This window comes from Elgaria multicarinata, chromosome 14 (genome assembly GCF_023053635.1).
Source record: "Elgaria multicarinata webbii isolate HBS135686 ecotype San Diego chromosome 14, rElgMul1.1.pri, whole genome shotgun sequence".
In the NCBI taxonomy this organism is placed as follows: domain Eukaryota; kingdom Metazoa; phylum Chordata; class Lepidosauria; order Squamata; family Anguidae; genus Elgaria; species Elgaria multicarinata.
The window spans coordinates 1,276,752-1,292,876 of record NC_086184.1 but is presented as its reverse complement, the minus strand read 5'-3'; the positions used below and the strand labels follow the sequence as shown (position 1 = coordinate 1,292,876).

At 55.5% G+C, this 16,125-nt stretch overlaps 1 protein-coding gene across 2 annotated transcripts; it reads left to right on the top strand.

Moving 5' to 3' along the window:
* Positions 1–3,258: 3,258 nt before the first annotated feature.
* Positions 3,259–15,138, top strand: DEF8 (differentially expressed in FDCP 8 homolog). Of its 2 annotated transcripts, none has more exons than XM_063140971.1 (12): positions 3,259–3,376; positions 5,121–5,255; positions 6,440–6,537; positions 8,133–8,282; positions 8,790–8,931; positions 9,849–10,013; positions 10,397–10,524; positions 11,438–11,551; positions 11,885–11,965; positions 12,235–12,369; positions 12,759–12,868; positions 14,227–15,138. In XM_063140971.1, the coding sequence occupies exons 2-12, from the start codon at positions 5,132–5,134 to the stop codon at positions 14,327–14,329; spliced, it is 1,350 nt and encodes a 449-aa protein (XP_062997041.1). In that variant the 5' UTR covers positions 3,259–3,376; positions 5,121–5,131; the 3' UTR covers positions 14,330–15,138. The 2 variants fall into 2 exon arrangements, with proteins under 2 accessions (XP_062997041.1, XP_062997040.1); XM_063140970.1 differs by having other exon boundaries at positions 12,229–12,369.
* The last annotated feature ends 987 nt before the right edge of the window (positions 15,139–16,125 follow it).

The window sequence follows — 16,125 nt, the reverse complement described above, 5'->3', positions numbered from 1 at the left end:
CTGAGGGTTCATCTATACTCAGGGCCAACTTCTTATAAGCCACTGGGCGAGGGTCTCCCTGCCTTGGGGGAGGGGTTGCCTTTGGCACAAGCGGAGCACTGAATCTCCAGTGGTGTCCTTCGACTCTGGGGACGCAGGCCAAGAGAGCAATGCTGTGCTGCTTCCAAAGCAGGGGGGCACCGGACCTGAAAGGAGAGCCCAGGGCCCCCCCTCTTATGACACTGACAGGTGTCCTCCCAGGAGGTCCCTGAATCAACTGAGCTTCAAGAAGTGCGAAGCTGGCTGTTGTCAGCATCCACGGCCTGCAGGGCTAAAAACATGTACAGCACATGGGATGCCTGTGGGAGGAAGGGGGCGGGGCCGTTTGGGGAACCCCAGAGGGCTGGATTGGGACCTCAGGCAGGCGGGAGGCTTAAAGTCTGGATCCACAAGAACGTAAGAAAAGCCTTGCGGGACCAGAGCCAAGGCTGATCTAGTTGAGCATTCTGTCCTCACCGCAGCCACCGACGTGGCCTCAATGGAAAATCCACAAAGCGGACCTGAGTGCGACAGCACTTGCCTGCCCACGTTCCCCAGCAACTGGTGTGCACAAGCATATTGCCCCTGATGCTGGAGGTAGCACGGAGCCATCAGGACTAGTAGCTTGGATTGCTTTGTCCTGTTCAGTTGAGTCTCATGCAACACTGTGGTAGCAGATAGGATACCATGTTTTCTGTTCAGACTTTCTAAGTTCCCTACTCTTGAACGGATCAGAAGTGGCAGAACCTTCACTCCGCCTCTGCTTATTTCTTGGAATCGGCAGTGCCAAGCTTTTGCGGCCTGCTCATGGCCACGGCCCACCCGTGGGATTTTCCTGGCAGGTCCAGAAGGCGCCAGTGGTGTTCTCACTTTGGACTCGTAACTCAATCCCTGGAGAGAGGGGAGAGAGGAAGGAGGGGCGTGATGAAGAACCTTCTGCCTCGTGCCCTGAGACAGCCCAGACTGGACACCTGCTGTACAGGCGAGGGGCCGTGGCTCCGTGGCAGAAGAGCCCCTACTTTGTGTGCAGAAGGTCCCAGGTTCCATCCCCGGAAACATCTCCAGGTAGGGCTGGAAAAAACCCTGCCTGAAACCCTGGACAGCTCCTGCCAGTCAGTGTTGACTACATTGGGCTGGACAGAGCAAGGGTAAGGCAGCGTTGGATGTTCATTCTGTGGGCACTTAAAATGTTGCATTCGGTGGGATTCCTCTCTGAGCAAAGTGGTTTAGGATCCCTGCAGGGATATGAAGCAAGAAGCCAATCCAAGCAGCAGAGAGCTGAGGGATCCGTCCACTAAACTCTGCATTGGCAGGGGTGGAGATGGGGACAACTCATGACCCTCCATGTGTTTTGGCCTACAACTCGCACCAGCCCTTGCCAGCATAGCTACTGGTGAGGGCTGATGGGAGAGTTGTAAGCCGAAACTTCTGGAGGGTCATAGAATCATAGAATAGCAGAGTTGGAAGGGGCCTACAAGGCCATCAAGTCCAACCCCCTGCTCAGTGCAGGAATCCACCCTAAAGCATCCCTGACAGAGGGTTGTCCAGCTGCCTCTTGAAGGCCTCCAGTGTGGGAGAGCCCACAACCTCCCTATGTAACTGGTTCCATTGTCGTACTGCTCTAATAGTCAGGAAGTTTTTCCTGATGTCCAGCCGGAATCTGGCTTCCTGTCACTTCAGCCCATTATTCCGTGTCCTGCACTCTGGGAGGATCGAGAAGAGATCCTGGCCCTCCTCTGTGGGACAACCTTTCAAGTATTTGAAGAGGGCTATCATGTCTTCACTCAATCTTCTCTTCTCCAAGCTAAACATGCCCAGTTCTTTCTTCATAGGGCTTTGTTTCCAGACCCCCTGACCCTATTGGTTCAGGGGTCAGGAGTTGCCCAGTGGTGCCCCAGACACACAAACACCAAGTGGAGTTTTGTTTGGCTCTCACTCCCCACTTCTCAGATCCCAGGGGTCCTCCCTAACTGGAAGGAAGAAGAAGAAGAAGATAGTGAAGAGGTGGGGAAAGGGCAACCAATAGGTTCAGAGGGCTGGAGCGCAACTCCTCTCCAAGGAAACGGTTGCAACATGTGGGGCTCTTCAGCTTAGATAGAAGTGGGTAACAGGAGGCATGACAGAGGTGTACATAGTAATGGATGGTGTATGGAGGAAGTGGAAAGGGGAGCATTTTTCTCCTCCTCTCATCATGCTAGAACCCAAAGGGCTCATATCCCATGAAGTGGAATGGTGGGAGGTTCAAGACAGATAAAAGCAAGGACTTCTTTACATAGTTTACTTACTTATAGAATTTGCAGCCAGAAGGTGGGAGCCAGCGTGGTGTAGTGGTCAGAGTGCTGGACTGGGACTTGGGAGAGACCTGGGTTCTATTCCCCCTTGGTCAATAAAGCTCACTTTAGGCCAGCCACTGACTCCCAGCCTAGCCTACCTCACAGGGTTGTTGTGAGTATAAAACGGAGAAGAGGACCACGTGAACCAGTTTGGGTGCTTTTCAAGAAGAAAACACATGGGATATATAAATGTAGCAAATAAATAAAATGTAGCAATGGCCACCAATATGGATGGCTTTAAAGGGGACGGAGTTATATAAATTCAAGGGGGATAAACCTATCAGTGGCTACTAGTCATCATGGCTACGGTGGCTTATTTCAATCGCAGTGCGTGCCGGGTGTGACTGTAACCCATGGGCTGTTATAGGGCTATCGGAGGGTTATTTGCCCTGACCCAGCGTGGCTCTGCTTATGTTCTTAGCTTTGTGCCACCACCTCCATTACTTGAAGGGGGAGGCGGGGGAGGAGACAGGAGCACAGGAAGATGAGTTTGGAGTTTTGCACGGGTCAGGCCGGCATTGGCCGGTTTGGAGGAAGGCGCAGGGCGGTTTTTGTCCGGGTCCGGCTGCGGAGCGGCCACCGACCCCGCCTTCCGTTAGTAGCCCCCAAACCCACGCATGGCTTCAAGCCATATTGTACAGCAGCAAGATCCGGAGTGAGTCTGTTTCCTGCGAGGTGCTTGTCTTGTCTTCTTGAATGCGGGAGTCAGATGCACGCAGGCCGCTCGCCGGCAGTCCTTGCCACGCGTGTCGGCGCGGCGGGGGTCGGGGGGGGGGGGCGTGAGTGCGAATCACCCCTCCGCGTGGCCTGGGGCGCCCCCTGGCGGGCCGTGGCGCGCGCGGCGCTCAGCCTCCTCCGGGCCGCGCGGGGGCAGCAGCGGCGGCAGCAGGCTCGGGGCCCGCGGGGCTACAATGTAGCGAGCCCAGGAAGCGGCGCGTCCGGTCCGAGCCGAGGCGCGGGCAGCCGGGCCGGGCGAGGCCAGGCCGGACCCCTCCGTCGCTCCCCCCCTCCCCATGGGCGCGCAGGTAAGGGGCGCCCCCGGGACCTCCAGGCCAGGGGACCCCCCTCCCCTCCCCTCCCCGCCCGCCGCCCCTCGGCTCCCCAGGGCGCTCCTCCGCGCTGCCTGCGCCTTCCTGGCCCGCAGCCCTGGCTGGGCTCGGCTCCCTCTTGCGCCGCTGCCGGGCTCGGCTGGCCCAGGCGGGGGGGGGGGGCGACGCCGGAGGAGCCGGGCAGCGGGGGCAGCCAAAGCGGGCGCCCCCCTGCCCCTCGCCTGCCCCCACCCCCGCCGTCCCCTCGGCACGCGCCCGCCAAGACCGCGGGGGGGGGACGGGGGACAGCAGCTGCGCTCGCTTGCTGGAGCCCCCCCCCGGGGGTCGTTGCCGTCTCCTGCCTTCCATGGGGGGGATGGGGCAGCTTCCCGTCCCCCCTCCCGCTTCCCTTGTTCCCAACTCCCAGCAAGGCCGGCTGGGGCAAGCGAGGATGCGTTGCCCCACTTCTGGAGGGCACCAGGTTGGGGAAAGCTGCCCTAGGCCAAGAGGTTATGGGTTGTGACCCGACAGAGGTGCCGCCTGGGTGGGACTTTGGGGGCAGGAGCCCGGCGCCCCGTTTGAGCAAGGGGGTGGGGAGAAATGCACAGAACCATCTAAAGAAGCCGGGGAGACCGGGGTGGTGGTGGGGGCAAAAGTCCACTAAGCTCTGGATCTAAAACGATCAAATTGCCCCACTGTGCTGCCCCTGTGCACCCCGTTAGCCGTCCTGGGAGGGGCCTTCCTCAGCGCCGCTCCACTCTCATTTCTGCCCCTTCCAACTACCTTCTGTTGCTGCTTCTGGGGCTGGCAGTGCCCTCCCCGACCCCCATGCCAGACTTTGGCACTGTGCCAGGTATTCACGTGTGTGTGTGTGTGTGTGTGTGTGTGTGTGTGTGTGTGGTGGGCCGGGCCCAGCACCACCACCCACAGCTTCACATGAGCGGCCGAGGCAGCGCCTGCCAGGAAGGATCTCCCATCCATCCGCTCCTGCTTTGGCCACAGGGGCTGAGGGACGCTGCTGCCCGGCCTGCCCACCTGAGCCACGGTCTTCTCTGCGGAAGAGTCAGTTTCTGCTCAGTTCAGTGACTTGACATTTATTTTAAAAGAGCTTTAGGACGCGGTCCTAAGCACGTTTAGGCAGGGGTGGGTGGGAAAGTCCTACAACTCCCATCTTGGCTGGATGGGGAACGCTGGGATTTCTAGGAGCTTTTTCTGCCTTAATATGTGCAGGGTTGTGCGCTTAACGAGTGCGCTCTTTAAAGTGTGTTTTTCTATCAATCACAAAGTGAAGTTTTTATTCAGGCTTACTCCTTCAAGGGGAAAGAACCCTCCAGTTAAGAGTCTAAAGGTGGCCAGAGTCTTGCAGAGGAGACGTCCAGCTCCTGCTCTTCACTGGAGCTCTTGTCCATTCCCAGGAAGTTACTGGCAATGATCTCATCATGCAGGAACAGGAGTTACTACTCCTGAGCTGTCCGGCTGGATGCCTGCATGACTCTGCAGTGAGTTATTATGTCACCATCCGAGGTTGCAAAACAGGCGCCTCTACTTTTGGGGACACAAACAGCCTTCAGAAGCCGGGAAGGCAGACACCATATGGGGAATGCCCTCCTGAGTGGCCTTTGGCCGGGCTGAGACTCAGCACGGCCTACGAGCTCCCTTGTCTGCTCCAGGAGTACATTCGCTTCGCCCTAACCTGTAACACCTCAGGCCCCTCACCCTGGCTTCTGTGTGGCTCCGGCAGGACGGACTGCTATGGAATATGATGAGAAGTTGGCCCGCTTCCGACAGGGCCACCTCAACCCGTTTGACAAGGCTCCGCTGCAAAGCCAGCATGACCAGAAGACTGCCGGGACTGGGGAGGAGTTTCCACAGAAAGGTGAGTGATGCGCTTGAGAGATGGCCCATTTCCTCTCCCCACCGCCGGGCAGGGCTCGTTAGGGCTGGGTTTGGACAACTGCCTTCAGATTCGGCCCAGGAGTGCTCCTGCGAATTCCTTTTCCTTCTTACTGGGAGATTTCACCTTCGCCCCAACCCCAAAGACTAGGAGCAGGGTTCCATGGCAGAGAATGTGGCTTCATATGACCCTCCCTTTCAGCTGAGTGAGCCACAGACACACTGTCCACCTGTCCCAAAGTTACCTGCTTGGACAGGCAATGTCCCTCCAAGAGTTCCAGCCTAGAGACACCTTTCCCAGTCTGGCTGCTTGAAATGGAGAGGCCGGGGTCTGAACTGAACCGCTACAGCCTGCCAAGGAGGGACTCTACCCCTGGGCAAGGGCCCCTTTAACCCCACCCTCACTAAGGTTCGTCTTGGTAGACCGAAAGGAGGTCATCCCATATGGTATCTGCCTTCCCCAACCTGTATCATCCCCCAATCTATGCTGACTGGTGGGGGCGGAGAGCTGCAGTTCAATACATCCGGAGGGAGCCAGGTTGGGCTAGGTGGGTCTAAAGAGCTGGGGGACACGGAGGAGGAGGGGAGCAGCTTTTTATATTAAGTGGGAATGAGGTGGTGAGTCACACCCACCCACCACCACGTCCCTAAAAGCTGTCCTGTTAGTACTCTGCCTTCTGTAGAGAAATGGGGTGCTCCATGTCCGACATGGGACCTCCTGCCTCTCAGCCTAGATGTGTGGGCAGGCCCTCTTGGGCCTTCGACTGCTCCCCAGGGGCAGCAGGTGTTGCAAGCAGGCAGCACAGATCTCTTGGTCAAGGGATGGCTTTGCCAGTTGGGGAAGGTGGGTGGGTGGGAGCTCCAGGCCACAGCCAGAAAAGGGATGGCGGTCTGGCAACTGGTGGGCTACTGGCACATGGGAGGGAGGAGGGAAGGGCAGATTAGGGCAGGTCGTCCCAATCCCTCGGGAGGATGGCTTCTTGCGCACGACTCCCCATTTGTCCAAGCAGCCGCCAGACCCAGAGGCCCCCTTGTAGCGCTCTGGGCGACCTCCCAGCGTGGGTCAGGCTTGCTCTGGCTCCTCGGGGGCAGGGAAGTCAGAAGCAGCCGCCTCGTGGTCCAGCTGCATCCCCTGCCCTTTCTTCCTCTCGTCCCTCCTTCTTGCAGACCTGAGGCTGGGTTTGCCCCCTGGGGAGCCGGAGTTCCAGTGCTCGGAGCGCACCATGGACCTGGGACTGGCGGAGGACCACTTCTCGCGCCCGGTGGTGAGAAGAGGACCGGCTGCCTTTTGGCTTTGGCCTGTTGCAGTGGTTCAAATGTTAGGACGCTCCCCCCGCCCCCAAGTTGCACCAAAAACTTTTGACAAGCTATTTAAAAAATGGTTTATTTTTAATTTTAAATCATACGGCTTTAATCTTTACACGATTCTTAACAGTCTTCACAGGATGAGAGAATTGTTCACACAAAAATGGTGCGGGTGGGGTTAGAAGGTTGAATTTCATCTTGACTGTTTCAATGGGGCAGCCGTGTCCCGTCTGTAGCATGAAAACAAAAAGTGTGTGTGGCACCTTAAAGACTAACAATGTTTTATTATTAAGGCATGAGCTTTCATGGCCCAAACTCATAGAATCGTAGAACAGCAGAGTTGGAAGGGGCCTACAAGGCCATCGAGTCCAACCCCCTGCTCAATGCAGGAATCCACCCTAAAGCATCCCTGACAGATGGTTGTCCAGCTGCCTCTTGAAGGCCTCTAGTGTGGGAGAGCCCACCACCTCCCTAGGTAACTGATTCCATTGTCGTACTGCTCTAACAGTCAGGAAGTTTTTCCTGATGTCCAGCTGGAATCTGGCTTCCTGTAACTTCAGCCCTTTATTCCGTGTCCTGCACCCACTTCATCAGATGCAGAAATGGATAGAAACAAGATGGAAAAAGGAGTTAGAGGCGGATAGAAAGCAAACGTTCCATTTTGTTGGACCCTACAGACCTTACTGACTCAGCCAATCGGTTCAAGCCAAGTTCCAAGGTGTCAAACTTAACAATGAACACCAACCCCGAGGCGTGGGGCTCACTTCTGTCTCTACCGTTTCTCTCTTGCAAGGCAGCCGCTTTGACGTCTGTTACCGAATGACCTGGAAGGTTGAAATGCTCCCTCACAGGTTTGTCGAGCATTTCAACGAAGTGGGTTTAGCGGCCCACGAAAGCTCACGCCTCAGTAGTAAGCGCTGTTCGTCTCAAAGGTGCCACAAACTCTTTTTGCTACCAACAGGATTCACCTTCTCCTAAATCCCTCTCTGTTGCTCCCTCTTTGATTTCTCAAACAATAAGTAATCTTAGACGTGACATCAATGTGCCGTATCTCCAAATAACATTCTGAAATAGGAGGAACACTAGAACCCTAGTTATTGTCTGTACGTGCCATTGGGTAATTAATTATTAACTCCATAAGAACACATGCTCCTTAAATCACATGGTATAACCACTCGAGGACTTGCTGGTAAAATATGGCCAGTTATCCTAATGACTTCTCTCCAAAACTGGACATGTCCCAAAACTCTGAAATAATTCAGCTTGAGTTGCAGAGCACTGCCAACGCACATCATGTCCCAAGTTATAGATTAAGGCTGCCCTGCGAGGGTAGGACTTACGTAATTTTTTACATACTTGGAGAAAAACAATATCAAAAAATCCCCAGGCCGCAAACTCGCAAGGCTAATGCAAGGTCTTCTAGGCCTTACGCCAAGCGCTTAATGGCCAGTTGGCTCCCTTGCCTGAATCCCAGGGCACGTCCCACAGGCCTCCTATCACCTGGGACCGCCTGGCCGTGGGGAGGCTGCTGAGGCGTGTTGCTCTGTCTCGGCAGGGCTTGTTCCTGGCCTCCGACGTGGAGCAGCTGCGGCAGGCGATCGAGGAGTGCAAACGGAGGATCCTGGAGCTCCCCGATAACTCGGAGAAGCAAAAAGACGCCGTGGTGCGGCTCATTCACCTGCGCCTTAAACTCCAGGAGCTGAAGGTGCAGAGGCCAGCTGGAGGACGGGCCATACTTTGCCTCGGAGGGTGGGGGGAGAGCATTTGGGGCTCTCTGGCTGCTGAGAGGAAGCTGGTGGAAGCAAGGGCCGGCTTCTCGCTTGCTTTAGCTCAAGGCTACTGTGGGGCCAAGAGGTGGAGGGCTTTCTCACGGCCAGCTTCTTAGCACTTTAAAATTCGGCTAATTTTGAATGCAGACATCGTGTCTGTCCTGACCCTCCAGGATATGGGAGTCAGCAATACTTCCAAACAGGCTTCCCCAGCCTGGCACCCTCCAAATGTTTTGGGCATCAACTCACATCACCTGGGGATTGGGGTGGGGAACCCTGCTTTAAACTATTCGGCCAGCCCTCTATGGGCCGGGGAGCTTAGCTTTGGGGCCCCACCTTGGGCTTCAAGCAGGGGAGGGGCCGTAACTCTGAGTCCCCTGGCGAGGCAGTGGCAGGAGGAAGCCCTGTGAATGTCCAGCCCCGCCTGCCTCTCCATGCTGCAGGACCCCAGTGAGGACGAGCCCAACATCCGGGTCATTCTGGAGCATCGCTTCTACAAGGAGAAGAGCAAGAGCGTGAAGCAGACGTGCGACAAGTGCAGCACCATCATCTGGGGGCTCCTCCAGACCTGGTATACCTGCACAGGTGAGAAGCCCCTCCCCCTAGGGTGGGGGGAACCCCAGTGGGGAAACAGGGCCTGCCGACTGCTGCTCCTCCCCATAGAGCAGCCTTCCTCAACCTGGGGCACTCCAGATGTGTTGGACTACAACTCCCAGAATGCCCCAGCCAGCTGGGGCATTCTGGGAGATGCAGTCCAACACATCTGGAGCGCCCCAGGTTGAGGAAGGCTGCCATAGAGGGTCTGCTCTCTGGCCAGGCGAAACCCTCCTGGGCTTTGCTTTTGAGCAAAGGTGCCAAGGCGTGTGCTTGCTTCCTGTTGCAATGGGACGGCTGCCCTCTAACCCCTTGGGCACCGGCTGTCGTTGACAGGAAGTGGTCTGCATGAGCTGAACGGAAGTGCCAAGGCAGCTGCTTGAGACGTCCTCTCGTGGGGGACGTGGGGTGGCTGAGCCCCCGCTGTGTAATAAAGCCCCTCGTTGCCTGCTGGCTTTCTGGCCTTGCCCCCGTCGGGTGGCAGAAACGTTGTTCTCTTCTCTCCCCATTCCTGTCAGCTGACTCCTTGCTCTGCTGACTTGGGAGTAGAGGCCCTGTAAGTCTTTCCTGGGCTAAACGGGGAAACCGACGGGCCGGTCTCCTCTGCTGACCAGGCGACTCCTCTACTTGCCCTATGGAACTCCTGGGCTTCGGGTTGGCCCTCCAGATGTGTTGGACTGCCACTCCCACGGCTGTGCTGGCTGGGAAGGAGGGCAGTTGCAGTGCGACACACCTGGAGGACACCTGGCTGGAGAAGGATGATGCAGCAGGCCAGAAGCCTCCCTCTGTGTTTGCGCCAGGGGAAGCTCCCTGTGAGGAAGGCGTTGGGAGACCCGGCTGCGAGGCGTCTCTGGAGAGAGGCCACGGGCTCCACCGCTTGCTCATGCCCGCCTCTTGCCCCTCACCAGGCTGCTCCTATCGCTGCCACAGCAAGTGCCTGGACCTCATCTCCAAGCCCTGCGTGCGCTCCAAGGTCAGCCACCAGGCGGAATACGAGCTCAGCATCTGCCCGGAGACGGGGCTGGACAGCCAAGACTACCGCTGCGCCGAGTGCCGGGTGCCCATCTCTCTCCGTAAGTGCCGGGTACCCATCTCTGGCTGAGGGCGACCCCAGGACCCGCAGGGGACCCCCTTTGCCAGTTGCTCCTTGGGCCAGCCGGAGGCCGTGGACAGGGACGGAGCACTGATTTCGGGAGCTGGGAAATGCCTCTCCTGAAGCTGGGAAATGCTTTCAGCTCCAATATGCTGGGGGTTTGGTCCTGCCCCTTTGGCTCCACCCACCTCTGGCATGCGCCCCCCCCCCCCCCCCCGAGAGCTTCTTAGAAATGGAATCAACCCCTGGATGAAAGAGGTTCCCCACCCCTGTGCTGGAACTCCGCCCAGCCTGCGGGAGGGGGGGGGGCTTGAGCAGCCACGCTGCTCGCCCTGATTGACCCTGCTCTGTGCCCCCTTGCAGGAGGGGTTCCAAGCGAGGCCCGGCAGTGTGACTACACCGGCCTGTATTACTGCAGCAACTGCCACTGGAACGACCAAGCTGTCATCCCTGCCAGGGCCATTCACAACTGGGACTTCGAGCCCCGCAAGGTACGGGGTGAAGTTTCCCACGGCTGGAGCGATTGTGAGGGGAGAAGGGGAAGATGAGCCTGTGGGGGCTGCTTGCCTTAGCGGCCCAGCGCACAGCCTCTGTTCTCAGAGGCAGATACCGCTCGAGGATCAGGTGCCAGCCGTAAGAAAAGGGATAACGTATTTGTCAAGCCGTTGGCCGCTCCTGGCAAAATGATGACGGACATCTGAGATCTCCAACATGGCACCCATGGGACGCAACGTGCCCACGGACGACGACTCCTCTGGCACCCACCAGGCTCCGCTGCCCCTCCTAATTCTAATGTTCTGTCTTAAGATGGTTTGCAACTATTATTGTTTTAATTGGGAAGCAAAACGCTACTCTCCGGCACCATCTTTATTTCGGTTCAAATAGTGGTTTTGTGTTTTGCTGCTCAGACCTCGTACTTCGGTTCGAGGGCAAGTTACTTTTCTTGTAGTCTCACTGGTTTGGCTCCTGGGAAATGGGCATTTTGTGGCCGGCTATGGCTACCATGGCAACCGTTTTATGAATGGGCAAGCCTCCTTCATGGCAGCCATTTTGTGAGAGTGCCCACAATTCCAAATGACCCAAAAGGTTTGGGGACCCCTGAGCTACATGAATCATCCACGTGAGCAGTTAGGGCAGCTTGTATGACAGTTGTTAGAGCCGCTGTCCCCGCAGCCTGGTGCCCTCCAGATGTGTTGGGGCACAGCGAGCGCAGCGGGCTGGGGACCTGTGTGAGTGGCAGGTTGGGGAAGGCAGAGGTGGGGCCATCTCTGGCACGCGCCGCTGCTGCCCGTCCTAACTGATGAATGTTATTTCGTGCTTTAGGGTGGATTCCTGCACTGAGCGGGGGGTTGGGCTCGATGGCCTTCTAGGCCCCTTCCAACTCTATGATTCTATGATTCCCAGGTGTCTCGGTGCAGCATGCGCTACCTTGCGCTGATGGTGTCACGGCCGGTGCTCAAGTTGCGTGAGATTAACCCTCTTCTCTTCAATTATGTTGAGGAGCTGGTGGAGATCCGAGTGAGCATTTGTGTGTATGTGTGGTGGTGGAGGAGGAGGAGGGGAGTTTGAGGGCTTATTTAGCCTGGAAGCCCTTCATGAGGGCAGGGGGGGGTTCGTATTTGGGGGCAGCTAACATGATGTGTCCTACACTGGTATTCTAGCACCCTCACTACTTGGAAAAGGTCATTTCCTCTTCCCTCCCTGTTCCCTTTTCCTTGGGTGCCGTGTCTTTTTCGATTGAAAGCCTGTTTTGGGAGGCTTTTTGGCTGGGGAGCGGAATAGAGATACTCTAAATAAACACGTTTTCCAACCGATTCTGTCCCTCTCTCCTTTCCCCTTCTCCCCCTGCAGAAACTGCGCCAGGACATCCTTCTCATGAAGCCGTACTTCATCACCTGCAAAGAGGCCATGGAGGCCCGGCTGCTACTCCAGGTCAGGAGAGAGCGGCGACCCGCCAGCGGTTCTCTGTTTATTTCAAGCCCAACGAGGGGGAAGTCCTTACAAAAGGCTGCAATTTCCACAACTGGCTTTTATGGGCTCAGTTCCCTTTACAGATGGAACAGGGTGGCTTGAAGGCGTTCAGTTCATGGTGCTGCATAGGGCCCCTGACTCCTCTAGTTGTCCTAAACTTTCTCGTCTCCCAGCTCCCACTGTATCCCTGTGTGGGACAGTAAGCGACCGTGCTCTCTCCTCAGCTGCAGGATCGGCAACACTTTGTGGAAAATGACGAAATGTACGCACTGCAAGACCTGATCGACGTCAACGCCGGGCGCCTCAGCTCCTCCCTGACCGAGATTCACACACTCTTTGCCAAGCACATCAAACTGGACTGTGAGGTGAGGAGGAGCCGCCCCGGCGGAGAGCAGGTGCCTCCATAACCGGAGGGCCCAGCAGAGAGGGCAGCTGCAAGGTCACGGCAATTGCAGTCCAACACAGATGGCCTCAGGCTGGGGAAGGCGGTTCTGAGACCTCATTCTCACTAGGAATTGGAGAATTATGGAAATTGCATTCTCACCAGGCTGGGAATTACGGGCGTTGTAGTCCAACACATCTGGAGGGGAAAGCTGAGCTATCTGAGCGTTGCAAGCAGGCAGCAGCAACCTTGTGATAATGGCAGCCCCGGGAGTATAATCATGAGCCTCTCGAGCCCCACATCCATGGGGGGGGGGAGCAGAGGGAGGGGCTTGCACTGTTACTCACTAGCCTCCCTTTCCCCTTCCTGCAGCGGTGCCAAGCGAAGGGTTTCGTCTGTGAGCTGTGCAAGGAGGGAGACGTGCTGTTCCCCTTTGACAGCCACACCTCCATGTGCATGGAGTGCTCAGCCGTCTTCCACAGGTGAGTGCTGGAGCTTTACAAATTTGCTTATCAAATTTGCAGATGACACAAAATTGGGTGGGATAGCTAATACCCTGGAAGACAGAAACAAACTTCAAAGGGATCTTGATAGGCTGGAGTGCTGGGCTGAAAACAACAGAATGAAATTTAATAGGGATAAATGCCAAGTTCTACATCTAGGAAATAGAAACCAAATGCACAGTTACAAGATGGGGGATACTTGGCTCAGTAATACTACAAACGAGACGGATCTTGGAATTGTTGTAGATCACAAGCTGAATATGAGCCAACAGTGCGATATGGCTGCAACAAAGGCCAATGCTATTTTGGGCTGCATTAATAGAAGTATAGCTTCCAAATCACGTGAGGTACTGGTTCCTCTCTATTCGGCCCTGGTTAGGCCTCATCTAGAGTATTGCGTCCAGTTCTGGGCTCCACAATTCAAGAAGGACGCAGACAAGCTGGAGCGTGTTCAGAGGAGGGCAACCAGGAGGATCAGGGGTCTGGAAACAAAGCCCTACGAGGAGAGACTGAAAGAACTGGGCGTGTTTAGCCTGGAGAAGAGAAGATTGAGGGGAGACATGATAGCACTCTTCAAATACTTAAAAGGTTGTCCCACAGAGGAGGGCCAGGATCTCTTCTCGATCCTCCCAGAGTGCAGGACACGGAATAACGGGCTCAAGTTAAAGGAAGCCAGATTCCAGCTGGACATCAGGAAAAACTTCCTTGACTGTTAGAGCAGTACGACAATGGAACCAGTTACCTAGGGAGGTTGTGGGCTCTCCCACACTGGAGGCATTCAAGAGGCAGCTGGACAAGCATCTGTCAGGGATGCTTTAGGGTGGATTCCTGCATTGAGCAGGGGGTTGGACTCGATGGCCTTGTAGGCCCCTTCCAACTCTGCTATTCTATGATTCTATGAAGGCAGGGGTGCACTACCTTTTTGGCCCCGAGGGCTGCAGGTGATGCTGATTTGCAGGTGGGGGCTCACAAGCGCACACCCACATCGATGCTAGCAGCGGGGTAAGAGCAATCTATCAAGATGGCTGGGGAAGGGGAATTGGCTTTAACGGACGGGGGGCAGGACAGCCTTTGGGGGGGCAGGTTGTTCTATTGCTAAATATAGAGGTGCAAGTGAGAGTCAGCTGGCTACTGGCCCCAGCTTCAGACATAGGGAGCTGCCTTATGCAGGAGGACCATTGGCCAGGTAGCCCAGTACTGGCAACAGCTGTCCAGAGTTTCAGGCAGGATTCTTTCCTCACCCTGCTTGGAGATGCTGCTGGGAATCAAACCTGGGACCTTCCGCATGCCCCCTCCTCGCTAACACAGCTGACAAGCCCTTGTGTCTCCTCCCCCAGGGACTGCTATTACGACAACTCCACGACGTGTCCCAAGTGTGCTCGGCTGAATCTGAGGAAGCAGTCGCTGCTGCGGGACCCCAGCGTGGAGCTGCAGGCCTAAAGGTGCCTTTGCTTGGCCAGAGGGAGGCAGCACCAAGGAACACGACAACGCACCCAGCAGGCCGAGTTTCGCCTGTACTTGCCTGAGTGGAGACGGGCAAGGAGGGGAGTCTTTCACAGGAGTGCAGCTGGGAATGTACTCTCCAAAGCTGGAAAACGGGGCAGCCGGGCAAGCGCTGAACCTGGCTCCTGGACTCTCACCTCAACAGAAGAGCATTTGAGACTGTGCCTTGAGCGCCAAACTTTTCAGACTCTCCCTTGCCTCGAATTACGAGGCAGCGGTCGAGATGACAGTCCCTGCCGGACTCAGGCTTTCGGGTGGGAAGAGAAGAAGCTCTCGTTCCTGGGATTACTCCTGGCAGATCTTGGCAGGCTGAACAATCCTGGAGAAAGGGCTGCCTGTGTCTGGTGCGCAAGGATCGCTGCCAGCTTCCTTTAGGAATGGCGTATTTACACCAACACTCTGTGCTGGCACCTCACACCAAAAGTGCTACTGTGGCTTCCTTCCAGGCAACGATACATCAGCAAAGAAGATGGTCTGGGGTTGGCCTTAGAGACGATGTGATGCCAAGAAGCCATTCCTTCTGACTTAGATGCACAGATGGTGCATCTTTCTCAAAGAAGGGTGGAGAGGTGCTCCTTTCTCCTTCAGCCTGCCTGCCCATGGTGGCAAATCGAAGGACTGGATGGACCCTGAAGTTGGAACAGTGCCCAGCAGCCAGTGAGCGGAGACTGCAGGGAACGCAAACCACAGTAATTTATCACGAGCACTAAAATCACTTTAAATAAAGCCGTGTGTTAATCTTGCCGTGTCGCTGTGGGTGTAGGCTTGTGGCCTTTTTTGTGGGCTTGTTGTCTTCTGGGTAGATGTTGCCTCCCTTTTCCCCCACAGAAAGGCTTCAATCTTGCCTTCTTGGAGGCTATTTGTGACAAGTTTGTGGCCAAACAAAATTGGAGGCAGATAACTTAATGGCACAACGTAGCAGGAGACCAACTAACTTGGGATCTCTAGTGTCCAAGTAACTGAGACTTCTGTGTAGAAGCTTTTGCTGTGTTTATCTGGTTATTGTTCACAGAATGTATGGTTGAACCACACAATTGGGTTGAACGCTGGAAAAATGTGACATCCACAGTAGTGTGGCTTTCAGCAATGGTGTGTAATAAGTATATATTTACTGCATAATGTAGACACACATGGATTATGTGGAAATGGTGCGAATTCTTCTGTTTCCATTTGGGCTAAGTGGATTCAAGTGGAAGGAAGGTGCAAATACAACAGCTTTCCCTTTGTTACACTTGCAGGCTTGCAATTGTGTCTGTCACGTAATTAAGTGTAACAGGGTTTTATCATAAAACCCAGTCTCTGGCTGATGAGTAGGCAAGTAGGAATTCAGTTTTAATCATAGGTAGATTGTAAAGGGATGTGGGGAAACGACATGGGGCTTTCACTTAAAAGGTTGTCACACAGAGGAGGGCCAGGATCTCATCTCGATCCTCCCAGAGTGCAGGACACGGAATAACGGGCTCAAGTTAAAGGAAGCCAGATTCCAGCTGGACATCAGGAAAAACTTCCTGACTGTTAGAGCAGTACGACAATGGAACCAGTTACCTAGGGAGGTGGTGGGCTCTCCCACACTAGAGGCCTTCAAGAGGCAGCTGGACAGCCATCAGTCAGGGATGCTTTAGGGTGGATTCCTGCATTGAGCAGGGGGTTGGACTTGATGGCCTTGTAGGCCCCTTCCAACTCTGCTATTCTATGATTCTATGTTTTAAGACAAATTGGAAATGCTAGAGCTG

Excerpts from the sequence above, each read along its gene's own strand:
- DEF8 (XM_063140970.1), top strand. The coding sequence starts at position 5,132 with ATGGAATATGATGAGAAGTTGGCCCGCTTCCGACAGGGCCACCTCAAC. Across the intron at positions 8,932-9,848 it reads GACCTGGTATACCTGCACAG|GCTGCTCCTATCGCTGCCAC; the intron begins GTGAGAAGCCCC and ends GCCCCTCACCAG. Across the intron at positions 12,370-12,758 it reads ACATCAAACTGGACTGTGAG|CGGTGCCAAGCGAAGGGTTT; the intron begins GTGAGGAGGAGC and ends CCCTTCCTGCAG.